This window comes from Lampris incognitus, chromosome 3, assembly GCF_029633865.1.
Source record: "Lampris incognitus isolate fLamInc1 chromosome 3, fLamInc1.hap2, whole genome shotgun sequence".
NCBI classification, from domain to species: Eukaryota; Metazoa; Chordata; class Actinopteri; order Lampriformes; family Lampridae; genus Lampris; species Lampris incognitus.
Window position 1 is genome coordinate 97,869,238 of NC_079213.1, and position 17,856 is coordinate 97,887,093.

The 17,856-nt window shown below is 45.3% G+C and overlaps 1 protein-coding gene across 1 annotated transcript; it reads left to right on the plus strand.

The window, feature by feature from the left end:
• Positions 1 to 687: 687 nt before the first annotated feature.
• On the plus strand, positions 688 to 17,856 carry crlf1b (cytokine receptor-like factor 1b). The gene is made up of 8 exons (XM_056276882.1): positions 688 to 1,040; positions 2,439 to 2,717; positions 3,976 to 4,105; positions 4,401 to 4,573; positions 9,090 to 9,247; positions 10,855 to 11,023; positions 17,373 to 17,599; positions 17,803 to 17,856. Exons 1-8 carry the CDS (start codon positions 983 to 985, stop codon positions 17,854 to 17,856), a joined length of 1,248 nt encoding a protein of 415 aa, XP_056132857.1. The 5' UTR covers positions 688 to 982.

Sequence of the window (17,856 nt, forward strand, 5' to 3'; positions counted from 1 at the left end):
AGATGCGCGATTTTAAGTGTTTATTGCATTATCGATCTTCCACACAAATCAATGTGACGATTATCGGATAAAGTTAAAGACCCTCTACGTCCGGCGGCCGCGGTTGTTCCGAAATGAGTGACACGTCAGAATGTGTGACCCTGCCGCTGGCTGTTAGACACAGTGAAATTGGCTGGATCCAGGCACTGGGTTGTAGACGGCTAAGTTTAGTTATGGTTCAGCGTTATTAAAATTGGTATTATTGGTATCCGCCGAAATAGGGTCACGTGCTCTGACGGGTCACATACTTTGGCGCCACACCGGTATTTAAAAAAATCATTATCGTCTCACCTGAGGAAACGATTACACGCAAAATCACAAATATATCTTTTATGTCAAACTAAACCCAGTTTAGTGGCCATCCATTACAGCCAATAGTTATAAAAGTTAATTATGAATAGTTAATGCAAACAAAAAACACAAAAAATGTGATTACGCTTCGTGTTCTATTGAAATATGTAATTCGTACTTTCTGTGTGTGTGTGTGTGTGTGCGTGTGTGTGTTTGCGTGCGTGTGTGTGTGTGTGTGTGTTGGGGGGGTGACGTTGTGCTGGGAGGGGACAAATTTGGAAGCAATCATAACTTATGACTGTGTAGGAAGACAAGGGAGGAGCGTAAAGTATCAACTTGAATGTGTTGGCTGTTTGAGGCGTGCACCGCGCAAAGCCACACCGGAGCCAGAACAAACCTTGTGTTTGTGTTCCTCTGCAGTGAACTTGCTGTTTTAGACCTTCCGCGGGGACTTCAGATCACACCGGATCTGCGAGTAGTCCTGGAAGAGAGACTGAGCAGCCCTCGGTGTGGACTGACTGTGCTTGCCGCCGCGCGCGTTTGTCCCCTCCAACTTTTGCCTCTTCTCTTGTCACGTCTTGGAAATCGACCTGGAGGAGAAGGACAGAAGAAAGGAGCAGGAAAGAGAGCAAGAGACCCGGGACTTTGAACCATGATCTCCTTGTTGTTCCTCATCCTCCTCGCACCGCGTGCGTTCTTCTCCGCGACACGTAAGTAACCAAACTTGGACATTAGTCATGAAGGAGGGGGAGCCCGACGTGCACTCAGCCAGGTCTATCACCACGTTTCTGCCCCACCATCGATATTTCCCCCAACACTTATTGATGCCATCACGCTGATACTCGTAGACGAACGTGGCAAATCGGTGAGATACAAGTTTAGACAGATACTTAAATTATCTCCTAATACATCAACTCCGAATTTAACGAGTTCAGATATTAGCGACTATCATCTGCGTAATGGTGGGTTACACTAACAACAGGGCCACTCAGGGGTGGAAACCGAACGATTGTTGTAGTAAACGGACTGAACAGAGTTTATCGTTGTTGCATGACTGAAATGGACAAAGCACTAACTGTCCTAGGCATCCTCAAGCACAGGTAACATTTATATTAAACTCAGTTGGATCCACACTCCTCATCCCCACTCTGAAAAAAAAGTGAACATCCAGATTCTGAGCAACCCCCCCCCCACATAACTTTTTATCTTAGCCTTATTTTATCACTTTACGCTTGGTGGAAACGAGTAAACCACTTTTCTAATACACTGCATGACTTCATGTGGATATATATAGTGTAATGGACTCATTTTCACACGATGCCGTTTGCTTTGTGGCCTGACTTCCTCATCGGGGCCAACAGTTCCTCGTCACCCAACCTGCGGTGCAACAACAGTGGATTTTCATCTTCACTACAAATTCCTTCAGATCCGAGTCCACCTTAGCACGCTGAATCTGGAAGCTGCACATTGGCACATATGTTAGAAAGCTTGTTCGCCGCCCACCTAGAGCCACAGTCAGTAAACCCCCTCACATTAACCCTTGTGGCTCTCCGAAGGAATCCAGTGGTAACATTTGGCCACACAGCACCGCTCCTCCGAGCGTTTCTCATAGGCATAAATCATAAGACAGACCGGGGAACACGTGGAAGAGGGGTAGTAGTATGGAAAAGCATTCAAGTGTTTCACCAACAACCCAGGGTGACCTTTTTAAGTGGTCTCACCCAGGGACCATAAATTCAGTTCATTACTGGGTCAGAAGGATGTTACCGAGCGCTCTGTATCTGTGGCACAGACTTACGAGACGTCTCTTCAGATGCAAAAACAAAATACTCGGAGGGTCGCGTAGAAATTCTTTGGTGCAGCTGGACTCAGTTTTTATGGGGGAAAAAAATGACAATTTTTTTTATCTCATCCTTCCAGACACATGTTGGTTTCCAAAATAAATCGACCCTAATAACTCCTAGACTAAATACATTTTGCTGTTTAGAAAGAACCCACTTTTGGCCTCTTGGTTTTTATCAACACATATGTGTGTGTGTGTGTGTGTGTGTGTGTGTGTGTGTGTGTGTGTGTGTGTGTGAAACCGGGTTTGTATCTCCGCTTCCCAGAGGTGGCAGTGATCTTCCCACAAGACCCGGCTTTACGGATCGGCTCCAGTCTGACAGCCACGTGCACGGTGAGCTCGGAGACGGGCCTCCACGCCAGCACGTTGTACTGGACCCTGAACGGGAAGCGCTTGGCCGGTAGCACCTACGCAGTAGTCAACTCCAACGCCCTGAGCGTCACCCTCCACCGCCTCAACGGCTCCCAGCAGCAGTCTGGAGATAACCTGGTCTGCCACGGAGGAGACGGTCACGTCCTGGCTGGCTCTTGTCTCTATGTGGGCAGTAAGTCATGCATGAACACGAAGAATCGTTCATGCCAGGCAATATGCATAAGCAAGCTCTCTATAGGTCATGAATGCCTTGCAGGGCTTCATCCGTGAGTCATGGAGAGAGGAGGCTTTACATAAGCCGCCATAGGATGGTCATAAACCTTTATGAGTGGTATAGTGAGGGATTTAAAGCGTGAATAGATTTAAGGATTTCATAACTATACCCTGACTCTAACCAGCAACCCCTTACTACCAAATGCACACATACGCACACACACACACACACACACACACACACACACACCAAAGTGTGTTATTACAAAAACAACAAGCTGGGGCTGTGGAGTAAGAAACGGAGCTAATTATTTTCTTTGTTTGCATTACAAAACCTCACAAAAGGTCAGCAGAGACAATATTTGCTCAGAAATTAGTTTTCCATACACAAAAGCCTTTTTGATAATAACAGTCTGCTTGTTTGTTATGCTTTTAAAGCCTGTCATATGAACGCTCTTGTTTACTCGATCTCACGGCTCGACAAAGACCTTGATGAGATGAACGTTTAGCTCTGCTCCCCGCTTTACGTCCCCGAAGCCGAGCTCAGCAGTTGTTGATTAAACTACGGCTTTCCCATGTCACAGGATGACATGGGAAAGCTTCAAACAGAGGCAAACGGAGTACAGAAATGAAAGAGAATAATAGTAAGTGAATAATTTCAAGATATTAATTGCATAGTTTTCAGTCTTCTTGTTCTATCTTTGTTTTTACAGGCTGTAAGTCAGGACAGCAACTCGCCGTTCTCTCCTGAGGAGAAAACAACCATAGCTTGTCTTCCCCTGACATTGTTTTTAATGCTCTCTCTCCCCTCGCTCTCTCTCTCCCTCTCTCTCCCTTGCTCTCTCTCCCTCTCTCTCCTTCCCTCACTCTCTCTCTCCTTTGCTTTCTCTCTCCCTCTCTCTCACACTCTCTCCCTCTCGCTCTCTCTCCCTCGCTCTCTCTCTCCTTCCCTCGCTCTCTCTCTCCCTCTCTCTCTTTCCCTCTCTCGCTCTCTCTCTCCTTCCCTCACTCTCTCTCTCCTTTGCTTTCTCTCTCCCTCTCTCTCACACTCTCTCCCTCTCGCTCTCTCTCCCTCGCTCTCTCTCTCCTTCCCTCGCTCTCTCTCTCCCTCTCCCTCTCTCCCTCTCACGCTCTCTCTCTCCGTCTCTCTCGCGCTTTCTCTCTCTCACTCTCTCTCACTCTCTCTCTTGCCCCCCCCCCTTTCCTCTATTGTGCAGTGCCTCCAGAGAAGCCGATCAACTTAACCTGTTGGTCCCGAAACACCAAGGACTTGAGTTGCAAGTGGACCCCCGGGGGGCAGGGGGAAACCTTCATCCGAACCAAGTACACCCTCAAGTACAAATTGAGGTGAGAGCCCCAGACCTGCTGCCGCCCACAGGTGATCACCTAACCCCACAACCTCCTCCTCTTCCACCACTCAGGTAGATTAGGGACACACATGTAGGGCCTGCAGACACTATATTACCTTCAACGCTGTACTCGCATCACAGAAACCTGGACTAGTGTGTTCACTGCTTTGTTTTTGTTGGTGTATATGTTAAACACGTCAGCAATTTCTGAAGAACTTTGACAAAGTGTGTTTTTTCTTTTCATGTTTTTCGTCATTTTGCTTGGTTATAGACTCTGTCATGTCTTCGTCCAGGTGGTATGGTAAAGAGAAAAAGTGTGAGGATTACACCACGGTGCAGCAGCGCTACTCCTGCTACATCCCACGTGACCTCGCCCTCTTTACCCCCTATGAGATCTGGGTGGAGGCAGCCAACCAACTGGGCTCAGACACCTCGGACGTCATCACCCTCGACATCCTCGATGTGGGTGAGTCAGTCGGCTTGATAACACCCAGAAAATAACACGTTGTAAGATGTTTCTTTCACATTGCTCTCACTCTCTCCTCTGCACTCATTTCCTCTTCTCCCTTGCAACATCCTTTCTTGTCCTCTGTCTGGTACGGTTCAGACACTTTTAGCAGAAGGACACACTCGAGACAATATCAAAGTTGTGAGGTCCTTTTAAATACAACAGTTCTTTCGAAACCCGGCACTCAGTCAATTCGATTCCCTTTTCGGGGGCAGTCCACCGACTTTAATAATCACCTTTGCAGAAGCTGCGGCATGCTTCAAACAAAGTGCTGCTCTGAACATCGGATAGCATCAGAAAGTGCCGGAAAGCATGTTGCAGACATTCGAATTGGGGCGGTTGGTGTCCGAAATTTTAAAAAAAAAATAAAACTTTCCAAAGTCTGCACCCACTTTCCGCAGCGACTGGCCAGGTGTGCTCCAGTGTGAAAATGAGTGGGGTTTCAAGTGGTCTGCAAATTATATCTGCTCATTCTTCACGCAACTTTTTTCCATCGCTGTGAAGACGGCCCACTTCTCACCCTGAACAGCTTTGAGGAAAAACTCTTGAGTGTTCATCTTTAGCTGCATTTGTTTGAATCTCAACGTTGTGATTACATAGGCTTCTCTTTTTGGGGGGGGGGACCCCCCTTTTCTCCCCAATTGTATATAGCCAATTACCCAACTCTTCCGATCCGTCCCGGTCGCTGCTGCGCCTCCTCTGCCGATCCGGGGAGGGCTGCAGACTACCACATGCCTCCTCTGATACATGTGGAGTCGCCAGCCGCTTCCTTTCACCTGACAGTGAGGAGTTTCGCCAGGGGGACGTAGTGCGTGAGAGGATCACGCTATTCCCCCAGTTTCCCCCTCCCCCCTGAACAGGCACCCTGACCGACTAGAGCAGGCACTAGTGCAGCGACCAGGACACATACCCACATCTGGCTTCCCACCCACAGACATGACCAATTGTGTCTGTAGGGACACCCGACCAAGCCGGAGGTAACAAGGAGATTCGAACCGGCAATCTCCATGTTGGTAGGCAACGGAATAGAGTGCCACACTACCCAGACGCCCACAAAGACTTCTTATGTACAATCCCAGCCCCTCACTATGATGGAGAGCTTCTCATCCCACCTTTTGGCTTTAGTCAAACGGAAAAGGTTTGAACGACTTTTCGGCCCATTACAGTCAAACGATGAGTCATGCAAACTAGTTTGTATGAAGCATGTAGAATGCTAAAGCCATTAATAGTTCTCTGAAACAGTCATACATAGTCCAGAGAGTCAGTTTAGTGGCATACGTGGGTTTCTCTCCCTCCATTTGATGAGGCACACACATATTACTTATACACAAGTGACCAATTAAAGGAAAAACCTGAATGCCTGACCCCTACAGTGAGGGGGCCCGGGGGCTCTGTTATGTTGTGTGTGTGTGTGTGTGTGTGGGGGGGGGGGGGGGGGTTCATGGCATGGTGGTTTGGGTCCACTTGTCCGCTTAGAGGGAAGGGTCACTGCAAATCAATATAAAATTATTCTGAGTGATCACCTTTATCCTATGATGAGACATTTCTATCCTGATGGGAGTGGTCTCTTCCAGTATGACAATGCCCCCATCCACAGGGCACAAGGGGTCACTGAATGGTTTGATGAGGATGAAAAGGATGTAAATCATATGCTATGGCCTTCCCGGTCACCAGATCTAAACCCAGTTGAACACCTATGGGAGGTTTTGGACCGACGTGTTAAGACAGCACTCTCCACCACCATCATCAAAACAACTTTTATTTGTCACCTGTCTGTTATGCCCAAACTACACTCACTAAACTCACTAATTACACTACTATGGCTTTAAGTACACTCACTAACTACACTACTAATGCCTAAAGTAGACTCCTAACACAGACTAAATTCTTCCTGTCTTTCGTCTCAGGATCTCCTGCATATGGCCAACACACTTTCCTCAGGGTGAAAAGGGATTTTTATGGTGTTTTCCATCAACTCATCCCCATGACGGTGTAATCAGTTCTGGATGGAGCCCTAAATAAGTTTTGTTTTCACAACAAGAGATGTAGGTGATGACGTATGAGACACAAAAAGTGCTTTCTATGCCCAGCCCTAGATCTGTAATGCACGTGTCAGTACCTCCGCAGAATGCCATATTTTAGTAAGACCATGTTTATGGAGAGAAAGGGAGGGAGCGAGAGCCTTGCAGTCCACCGCTTCCTATTTGCCACATCAGGTAATTTGACTGTAAGGTGAAGCAGGCTATGACTTGGCCTGGAGGGAAAGAGTGAAAAATGCATTGCGCGGTAGGCGTTGCAAACCTCTCGTGTCCTCATATCCTCAATAATAGATATGATAAGCTGTGAGGTTTCTCCGTCTCCACTGGGCTGAACTTGACAGTGCCAATAAAGTGCAGCAGCACACAAACAGCAATGCATGCTGGAAATGAAGGTAGTGATGGGATTTCTCTTGCAGAGAGTGACAAATGGGACCAACACTTTAATATGATGGCCTCTCTCCCCTCTCTTTGTCTCTCAAGCCACCCTCTCCTTTCTCTCTCGCACTGTCAGCTCCATTTAAAAGCATGTGATTTCGTTGCTAGCTTTACTGCAGTGGGGAAACAAGTTTTACTCATGCAGTGAGAGGGGACAACGGCGCTCTCAGCAGAAAATTTATTGCAGGAAACAGACTGACCCGGTATATCCCAGTTTCTGCAGAAGCAAGCTAAGTCAGATTGGGTGGTGAGGGATCAGGTTAATTAAGAAAAGGGAGGCAGGAATGCAGTGGAGGGTAAAGCCATCCAAATTCAGTTTACCCATAAATTTACTTATGAAATGGAGCACACAGGAAGTAACAAGATTGTGATGCTAATGAGATAAATCTTAAATATTTCATGCTTAACTTGCTAATCACATTCAGACTGTATGTATGTAGGTTATGTATGTATGTAGGTTACATAATAATCTTTTCAGTATAATAATACATGAATAATATTTGCCAAAGCCTCACAGAAATGAAGATCCATCGCCTTGGTGTTTCAATGCACACATCAAGGCCATATTGTATGGGTCTCCTAATGCAGCGCTCCCCTCCATCCTTTGGTCGTTAAAAAAGTTGAAATTAAAAGTGCTTTGCTGAGCACTCTCAGTTATATGAGTAAATATGTACATGTTAAAGCAAATCAAGGGAGAGGACTGGTCATAAACACTGAGCTTGTATTTTTTTCTTTTAAAACAGGGGTTATCATTTATTGATTTATTTGATGGGAAGGGATGGTGCCAAGTGCACACAGTCACTGCAGCTGCTGGCTCGGTGTGCTGCCTCCTCCTCACCACGTTTTATTTAAAGAGAACCACAATCATGTCTGCATACAGGACTTGTGTGGTCTTAGCTGTGTTGTACAATCAATATCCATAGGGACCTCTCTCTCTCTCTCTCTCTCTCTCTCTCTCTCTCTCTCCATCTGTCGCTCTGTCTGTCTGTCTCTCTCTACCTGTCTCTCTCTCTCCATCTGTCTGTCTGTCTTTCCCTCCCTCTCTCTCTCTGGGTCTGTCTCTGCCTCTCTTTCTCACTCTCACCCCATCTGTCTCTCTGTCTGTCTGTCTGTCTCTCCATCTGTCTCTTTCTCTCACTCTCCATCTGTCTGTCTCTCCCTCCCTCTCTCTCTGTCTGTCTGTCTCTCTCTCCATCTGTGTGTCTCTCCCTCTGTGTCTGTCTCTCTCTATCCATCTGTCTTGCTGTCTCTCCCTCCCTCTCTCTCTCTCTCTCTCTCTCTCTCTCTCTCTCTCTTTCTCTCTGTCTGTCTCTTTCTCCCTCCGTCTGTCTCTGTCTGTCTGTCTCTCTCCATCTTTCTGTCTCACTCCCTTTTCCATCTGTCTCTCCCTCCCTCTCTCCCTCTCTCCCTCTCTGTCTCTCTCTCTCTAGCCCCCGTAGAGGTAATTCGAGGGATGCTAGTGTGTGTTATATCCTGCTTTGCCCTGTGAACAGCTAAAACCCTTTATCCTCCAGTTGTCCGCTTTCACCTGCACCGGCTCTCTTAGTTCAATGCTTGTTCTTCCAATTTTTCCTCTCTGTTGTTTTTTTTATCAGTTTTTTTAGAACTCTGGGATTTTCTTTTAATTGCAACATGTGTAATTAATTAAACACCCTATTATCATTATTACTATACCCTCAGCAAGTTTAATTGCATAAACTGTGCGAAGCTGGGTTTGTATTCCTGCCCTGCAAAGTCAAATGGCAGCAACGACTGTTTGTGTGTTTTAATGGGCCAACGTTATGGCATGGCTTAGATTTAATAAGCACCTCTTGTGTAACCTCTTGTGATTAAACAAGAGGTTACGTTGTTTACGATGGAGCGAGACCCAGGAAATAAATTGTGAAGTCAGTTTTGTTTCTCACACAGGTTGCTGCTCTTTGGCCCTTTATCATGGTTTATGGTAAATAAGCTCATGAAAGACTTTTTTTCCATCATCAGTTGTGTGCTTGTTTCTCCAGTGACCACCGACCCCCCCGACAACGTGCTGGTGAGTCGGGTCGGAGAGCTGGAGGACCAGCTGACTGTCCGCTGGGCCAGCCCGCCTGCACTGAAGGACTTCCTTTTCCAGGCCAAATATCAGATACGCTACAGACTGGAGGACAGCGCAGAATGGAAGGTAGACGAGCCAGCCACACACAACACACACACACACACACACACACACACACACACACACACACACACACACACACACACACACACACACACACACACACACACACACACACACACACACAGAAGTTTGTTTCTCTATACTTGTGGGGACCCTCACTGACTACGTTAATTCCCTAGCCCTTAATTCTAACCTTAACCATCATAACTACATGCCCAACCTTAATCCTTAACCTAACCTTAGCCTAATGCTAATTCTAACCTTAACCCTAAAATATACCCTTTTCCTCATGGGGCCCCATAAAATGTCCCCACAAGGTAGGTGGTTTCAGGTTTTGCTATCTTAATGGGGACATTTGGTCTCCACTGAGATAGAAAAACAAGCACACACACACACCATGTCACCCTATACTTGTGAGGACCCCTCATTGACTACATTAATTCCCTAGCTTTTAACTCTAAACTTAACCATCATTACTAATGCCTAAAGTTAACCCTTACCCTAACCTTAACCTAATCCTAATTCTAACCTTAACCCTAAAACCAAGTCCTAACCCTAAAATAGACCCTTTTCCTCATGGGGACCCATAAAATGTCCCCACAAGGTAGGTGGTTTCATGTTTTGCTATCTTAATGGGGCCATTTGGTCCCCATTGGGATAGAAAAACAAGCACACACACACACATACCATGTCACCCTATACTTGTGGGGACTCATAATTGACTACATTAATTCCCCAGCTTTTAACTCTAACCTTAATCATCATAACTACATGGCTAACCTTAACCCTTACCCTAAACTTAACCTAATCCTAATTCTAACCTCAACCCAAGTCCTAACCCTAAAATATACCCTTTTCCTCATGGGGATCCATAAAATGTTCCCATGAGGTAGGTGGTTTCACCTGATACACACACACACCTTGCTCTCTAACAAGATGCCGTCCCTTGTGTGTAAGCATCTGAGATACAAGCGACTGGTCCTCTCAGCGATGAACAGAAAAGCTGAGCGTGTCTCCAGCCTCTCAGTCCTGGTATCACCGGATGGCAAGTTTTACCTATACGTGAAGACCTCAACTGCTGGCAGTTTATTGGCATTGCTGTATTTGAAACTTGGCTTTGGTCTGACTCGCAATAGCAGCGCTTCACACAGAATCATTTTTATACGACCTCTTTGATGTTGCCTGGCTGCGGCTGAACGGAGGAATATACCTTTTTTTCCATCGCTGTTTATTGAAAATGTATTTTCCTAGTGTGTCTTTCTGTGCATGTGTCGAGATATCGTAATCCCTCGTGGATGAGAGGATAAGGCAATTTGTATTCCAAACTAAATGTGATTCAAAACCCTCGGCGCAAACCAGCATTTCCCGGCTTACAGCTAAAATGAAAGCAAACAAATTGAGCAAATTTAAAGAACATATCCAAAATACTTTTTTTCCCCAGCGGCCTATTGATTAAATGTAGTATACCCGTAGGCTAGATGCCTCACAGATCTCCATTCAGGTGTTAAAACGTGTGAAAGATTTCAGAGCCCGTGTTACTTTATCTGCCCTCTCCTACAGCTCTTGCATATGCTGATCCACCCTTCGTGTTTTTATTTTACTTTCCCTAGGTGGTGGATGACGTTGGAAACCAGACGTCTTGTCGACTGGCGGGACTCCGGGCCGGGACCGTTTATTTTGTCCAGGTGAGATGTAACCCGGTGGGCATCTACGGGTCCAGGAAGGCTGGCATCTGGAGCGACTGGAGCCACCCGACTGCAGCCTCCACGCCCATCAGTGGTGGGTATAGTGTAGAGCAGTGGTTCTCAACCTTTTTGGGGTCCTGGACCCCCTGCGTATTTTTGATCTACCCCGAGGACCCCTCCACCTGATCTTGGGGGAGGGGGGTTGCAATTTGATAGAAACAGTAGAAACTGCATTTTAAATTGCATTATAGCATTTATTCACTCTTTGGGGCAAAAATAAGAGCTTTCAGTTGTAACTTAGATATAGTTAACAAAACAGAATTCTTATGCAGTAACTTTCAGATATATGTAACAAAACAGAATATGTATTCAGTAACTTTCAGATATATGTAACAACAGAATTTTTATGCAGTAACTTTTAACAATGCAAACGGGAGCGAGATCTCTTATTAAAATACAATAAATTACACTTGTGAAACAGATGTAATTAGAGAAAAAAGTCCTATTACCCTTTATAGTTTAGGTAGATAAAGGTCTCAGTCACATTTGAGTAAAATAATCCTATTTCTATAAATGTCATAGGATCTTTTTTTTAAAGATATTTTATTTTCACGGACCCCTTGCAATTACACCACGGACCACTAGGGGTCCGCGGACCCCCGGTTGAGAAACACTGGTGTAGAGAGAACGGAGGAGATACAGTTTATACATCTGACTGATGACCTTTCCTGATGGGACAAAACACAATGTTACTAAAAATGAAATATTAGTGGAGATGGATAGGCCTCAGCCTGTACGTTAAAATACAAGTCCACCTGGGTGTCCGGGTAGCGTAGCAGTCTATGCCGTTGCCTGCCAACACGGAGATCGCCGGATCGAATCCCCGTGTTACCTCTGGCTTGGTCGGGCACCCCTACAGACAAAATTGGCCGTGTCTGCGGGTGGGCAGCTGGATGTGGGTATGCGTCCTGGTTGCTGCACTAGCGCCTCCTCTGGTTGGTCAGGGCACCTGTTCGGGGGGAGCTTGGGGGGAAACCGTGATCTTCCCACGCGCTACATCCCCCTGGTCAAACTCCTCACTGTCGGGTGAAAAGAAGCGGCTGGCAACTCCACATGCATCAGAAGAGGCATGTGGTGGTCTGCAGCCCTCCCTGGATTGGCGGGGTGGAGCAGCGACCAGGACGGCTCAGAAGAGTGGGGTAATTGGCCAAATACAATTGGAGAGAAAGAAGGGGGGGGGGTCCAATAAATAAATACAAGTCCACCTTTGAAAAACCGATATCTCAATGGTATGATCAAATGGGACGTTGGTTTGACATACTGTGTATTCAAAGCACTTCCCAGGCTTCCTCTATGTTCATGAGTCTCACACATTCTTTCCCTTCTAATAATCAACCTTTCATCGCTCATTAAAGCCCCCCCCCCCAAAAAAAAGAGTCGACCTAATCCCAGATTCAACATCCTGAAGCAACCGGATCCAAATCGCATTGGACCCCCAGAGCAACCGAACATCAATGGGACCAGCTGCCATGATAGGGATCTCTGAACAGGGGATGTTAAATAAATGGTGGTGGGGGGGGGGGTTGGGGGGGATTCTGATGGATTTTTGCTGTTAGCCTTCAAAGATTGAGCAAGTTAAAATGCTGTTTGTCTGTCAGTGGCATACACAGGGCTCATAAACCCCTGAGTAGAAGCAGGTTTGGGACCAGGAGGAGAAGATAATGACTTGCATAGCTTTCTTTGCGTGGTATTTGCTCCAGAGGCAGAGGAAGTTGTTATCGGCCTCTGGTGTTCACCATAAAGGATTGATTGTGGCAGGCTTTTGGCTTTCAGTAGCCGTCTCCCCACAAAAAGCCCAGATAGGTTTTGGCAGGTCCACAGTCAGCTCCTAGCATTTTAATTGAACACTGAGTTGAAAAAACGTTATCTTTCATTCAAAACCAAAGCTGAGCATGTCTTCTGCCAACCAAATAGGTTAAATTTCCCCAAAACTGATGTTTTGGGGAAATTAAATTACATAAATCGTCATAAGTGTTCCCTGGCCTACTAGAAACTAGGCTTTGATATCGGAGATGGGCAGACTTATTCTGAAATATTCCTGAGAGCAACAGCGATTTTATTTATGGCAGAAATCACATAACTAGGAAACAAATCTTATTTCCATAGTATACAGTATATACCAATGTGGAGTTGAACAATAGTGTTGATATACAGTGCTGCTTGAAAGTTTGTGAACCCTCCAGACATGGTCACTGTTTTTGTAAAAAGCATTAAAATAAGCTTATTACACATACATCCAAATCCCAATTTGTAAAGCACACCTTCCAAATAATGGACACACACACAAAAAGAGATATATTTTCATTATTTAATTCAACAAAGGTAGTTTATATCACAAAAACTGAAAATTTAACATGTGCAAAAGTATGTGAACCCTTGTATTAGTAGCTTGTGGCTCCTCCTTTTGCAGCCATTACTTCAACCAAACGTCTTCTGTAACCACTAACCAGTCTCTTGCATCTGCTTATGGGGATTTTTGCCCAATCCTCCTTGCAGAACTCAGCCAGTTGAGAGAGGTTGGAGGGACATCTGGTATGTACCAACTTCTTCAGGTCTCGCCACAACATTTCAATTGGATTAAGGTCCGGACTTTGACTGGGCCTATCCAGAGTACGAATCCTCTTTCTCTGAAGCCATTCCTTTGTAGTTTTGCTGGAATGCTTTGGGTCATTGTCTTGTTGCATAATCCATTTTCGTCCCAGCTTCAACTCTCTGACTGATGGCAGGAGATTCTGGTCAAGAATTTGTTGATATGCCGGAGAATTCATGGTTCCTTGGATAATATGGAGTCGTCCAGGTCCAGAGGCAGAAAAGCAGCCCCAGACCTTCACATTTCCACCACCATGCTTCACTGTTGGGAGGAGGTTCTTTTCTTCATATGCAGTGTTGGCTTTTCTCCAAACATGTTGGTTTTGATTGTGACCAAATAATTCTATTTTGGACTCGTCTGTCCAGAGAATGGACTTCCAGAAGGCCTCTGGTTTGTCCAAGTGCTCTCTGGCAAAGTTGAAACAGGCAGCTTTGTTCTTTTTTGAGAGCAGAGGCTTCCTTCTAGCAACCCTCCCATGAATGTCATGGCTATTCAATTTCTGTCTAATTGTAGACGCATGCACATTTGTCCCAGATGCTACCAGAGAGGTCTGCAACTCTCTAGAGGTGATGTGTGGGTTGGTCTTTACCTGATTTATTATTTTTCTGGTGCTTCTGGGTGATATTTTTGATGGGGGTCCACTTCTAGGCAGAGTTGCTGTCATGTTGAAGGCCCTCCATTTGTAAATTATTTGTCTTACAGTGGATGGATGGAGCTGGAATCTTTTGGAGATGGTCTTATAGCCCTCCCCAGACTGATGGGCTGTCACTACCCTCTTCTTCATGTCCTCGGATATCTTCTTTGCTCTCGGCATTGTTGATTTGTATGGGACCACAGTGGTTTGGTTGGTTTCCTCTGTCTTTTAATTAGTGCAGGCCAAACCCTTTCCCAAGGATGTCTCATTTCATTGGTCAGCTTAAATGATTAATTAAGCACCCAAATGTGTTTCACCTCAGTCTGTTACCTGCTTGACTTAACCAATGCAGCTGGGGGTTCACTTACTTTTGCACATACACTAATTCCATGTTTCATGTAGTTTTTGGGCTACTTAAACAAGTTCCACTAAACAAATACATGCAATTGATAAACATATATCTGGCATTTCATACATAAAAACTGGTGAAGATAAAATAAGAAAATCATGGTAAAACAACAGAAACATCTAAACTGCTCAAGGGGTTCACATACTTTCAAGCAGCACTGTATAAGATTGAAATAAATAATTGAAGGGGAAGAAGTTATCCCACCAGTAAATTATGCAGCCACTTCTGCAATGTTATGAGAACCCAGGTGTAATTATGATCCAGTGAAACTTGAAATGCGTAGGGCGTTATATTCCTGTTTTAGGGGAGGTCTAGTCTATAGCTCGTCCCAAGGTTTTCCTCTGGTAGCCCGACCCTAAATAAAGCCAGGCTGAAGGAAATTCATGATCAAAATTGCTCAGCTTTCGAATCACGCAGCATGTTCGGTATGAATAATAATAACAGTATAATAATAATAATAACTTTATTTATATAGCACTTTTCTAAAACAATGTTATAAAGTGCTTTACAAAGAAATAAAACCAGACAAGGCAAAAATAAGAACAAGACCAAATACGTAAGAGTAAAAATAAAAACAGTATAAACAAATAAAAACAAATATCAAACATTTGTAAAAGCTTTCACGAAAAGAAAAGTTTTAAGATGAGAGTTAAAAGGGACTTGGTTAGTCTTAGTTTGACAGGCAGAGAGGTCCATCGTGTGGGGGCTCTAACAACAAAAGCCCCATCACCCTTTGTGACAAACCGAGACCTGAGAATAACCAGCAGGGCTCCATCTGCGGATCTTAATGGTTGAGAGGGTGTATACCAGGTCAGTAAATCACAAATGTATGTAGGAGCAAGACCGTTTAAGGCCTTAAAAGTGAACGGTAAAATTGTAAAATCAATTCGAAATATAACAGGGAGCCAGTGTAGGGAGGCAAACACAGGAGTGATATGGTCATGCCTCTTTGTCCCGGTAATGAGCACAGCAGCAGTGTTTTGTACCAACTGCAGACGGTGGAGGGAGCCCTTGCTGGTACCAGAGTAAAGTGCATTACAATAGTCAAGCTGAGAATAGGAAAAAGCACGTAAAACTTTTTGCAGATCGGCAATTGATAAAAATGACCTAATTTTGGAGATAAGCTTGAGCTGGGGAAAGCATGATTGAACAACATGTTTGATTTGATTATCAAAACTGAGGTTAGCATCAAATATTACCCCAAGATTCCTAGCAACCTGCTTAAGACTACTTGACAGACCACCAAGATTAGTAACAACATTAGTAACAAAAGTGCTGATGGAATTTTCAGGACCGAACAGAATGACCTCAGACTTAATTCTAATTGGGGAAAATTTTCAGACATCCAGGATTTAATGTCAGAGAGGCAAGTTGTGAGATTTGCTAGGGTGCTAGGATCTGTGGGTTTTAGTGGCATGTATAACTGAGTGTCGTCAGCATAAAAATGGTAAAATAAATGGTGATTTTGAATGACCACGCTAAGGGCCAGCATGTATATAGAAAAGAGAAGGGGGCCAAGAACTGAGCATACCACAACTCAACTGAGCCATCGAGGAAGTAGTTACTCAGAACAACAGAAAAAGTTCTGTTGGGCATCCAGGTGGTGTGGCAGCCTATTCCGTTGCCTAACAACATGGGGATTGCCGGTTCGAATCCCCGTTACCTCCAGCTTGGTTGGGCGTCCCTACAGACACAATTAGCCGTGTCTGTGGGTGGGAAGCCAGATGTAGGTATGTGCCCTGGTCACTGCAATAGTGCCTCCTCTGGTCGGTCGGGGTGCCTGTTTGGGGGGGGGGACTGGGGGGAATAGCATGATCCTCCCACATGCTACGTCCCTCTGGTGAAACTCATCACTGTCAGGTGAAAAGAAGCAGCTGGCGGCTCCACGTGTATCAGAGGAAGCATGTGGTAGTCTGCAACCCTTCCCGGCTCAGCAGACGGGGGTACTTGGCCAGGTACAATTGGGGAGAAAAAAGGGGAAACATCCACACACACACACACAAAAAGAGAAAGTTCTGTTGAATCAGGGAACACATACCGGTGAAGGTGTTAGAAGTGGACAGGTGTGTGAGCATTATGGTTGACAGTTTTCTGGGCTCCCTGCTTTGCCTGTTTTTGCTCAACTAACATCAGGCTTTATTCATCAATCGTTTGTATGTACGTAGAAATTTGTTCTTACACATTCATATAATATTTTAGCTCTCAAGCTTGTCTGACAGTCAGAAGCAAAGCCTGATGGTTATTTGTTATTCCTTCCCCCTAAAATCTATTGTCTACCTCTTGCAACGAGCAATCACCCAGACTTGCAAAGACATCAGTGTTAGCCAACTGGTGTCTAAATTCAAGGGTTACCCCAGGTTCTACACTGGCCTCTGAGACAAAGTTCATGGCTAAGAAATCCCATGCGTATGTAAGAACAAATTTGCACGTACGACTTATTGATGAATGAGGCCCAATCTTTCATTTACATTCACATATGTATTCATATATTTACAAAATTGGATTTTTTTTACAAGATTGCCTGTTTAACTGATGCTGTGTCAGAAACATCTCTATACTCTGATTCATGAATTGAGGGACTCCCCCCCCCCCAACACACACTAGCTGTACATAATCTATACCGTCGAACAAATCTTAAACCGTGACCTTGACATTGCTCTCCCTGCCTCCAGTTCTTCTTACCGCTTCCTCTCTTTCATCCATTTCTCCCTTCTCTTCCAACCCCCCCCCCCCTTCCTTGCTGCTCCAAGAGCGACTGCAGAGCGGCTCATGTGAGCCCAAGTCCAGCGAGCAGAACTCCACCCTGCGGCGCGAGCTCAAGCAGTTCTTTGGCTGGGTGCGCAAGCACGCGTACGGCTGCAGTGGCATGTCAATCAAACTGTATGACCAGTGGAGGGTGTGGCTGCAGAAATCGCATAAAACGCGCAACCAGGTAGGTAAGGAGGATCTTTCTCTCTTCTCATTACCGTTCATGTCTGTGTCTCTGAGTCTGCCCACCACAGAACTCATTCTCTCACATGCACACATTCTGTATCACTCGCTCTCTATGTTAATACATGCAAACACACAAATATAGCACGAGAGCCACTGCCCGGTGTCTAGCGCTCCTGCATCAATGTCCTGAACTGTGTGTACACCCTGAATTTTTGACTCTCCTATTGTCCTTAAAATGTTCTTAAGTCATGCCATGCGGTCAGCGTCTTAAACGGCAAAAAGAAGACAGATTTCCGTTGA

Coding starts and splice junctions, on each gene's coding strand:
- crlf1b (XM_056276882.1), top strand. CDS start 983: ATGATCTCCTTGTTGTTCCTCATCCTCCTCGCACCGCGTGCGTTCTTC. Junction 1,041..2,438: donor TGCGTTCTTCTCCGCGACAC/GTAAGTAACCAA, acceptor TCCGCTTCCCAG/AGGTGGCAGTGATCTTCCCA. Junction 17,600..17,802: donor TCTCATTACCGTTCATGTCT/GTGTCTCTGAGT, acceptor AATGTTCTTAAG/TCATGCCATGCGGTCAGCGT.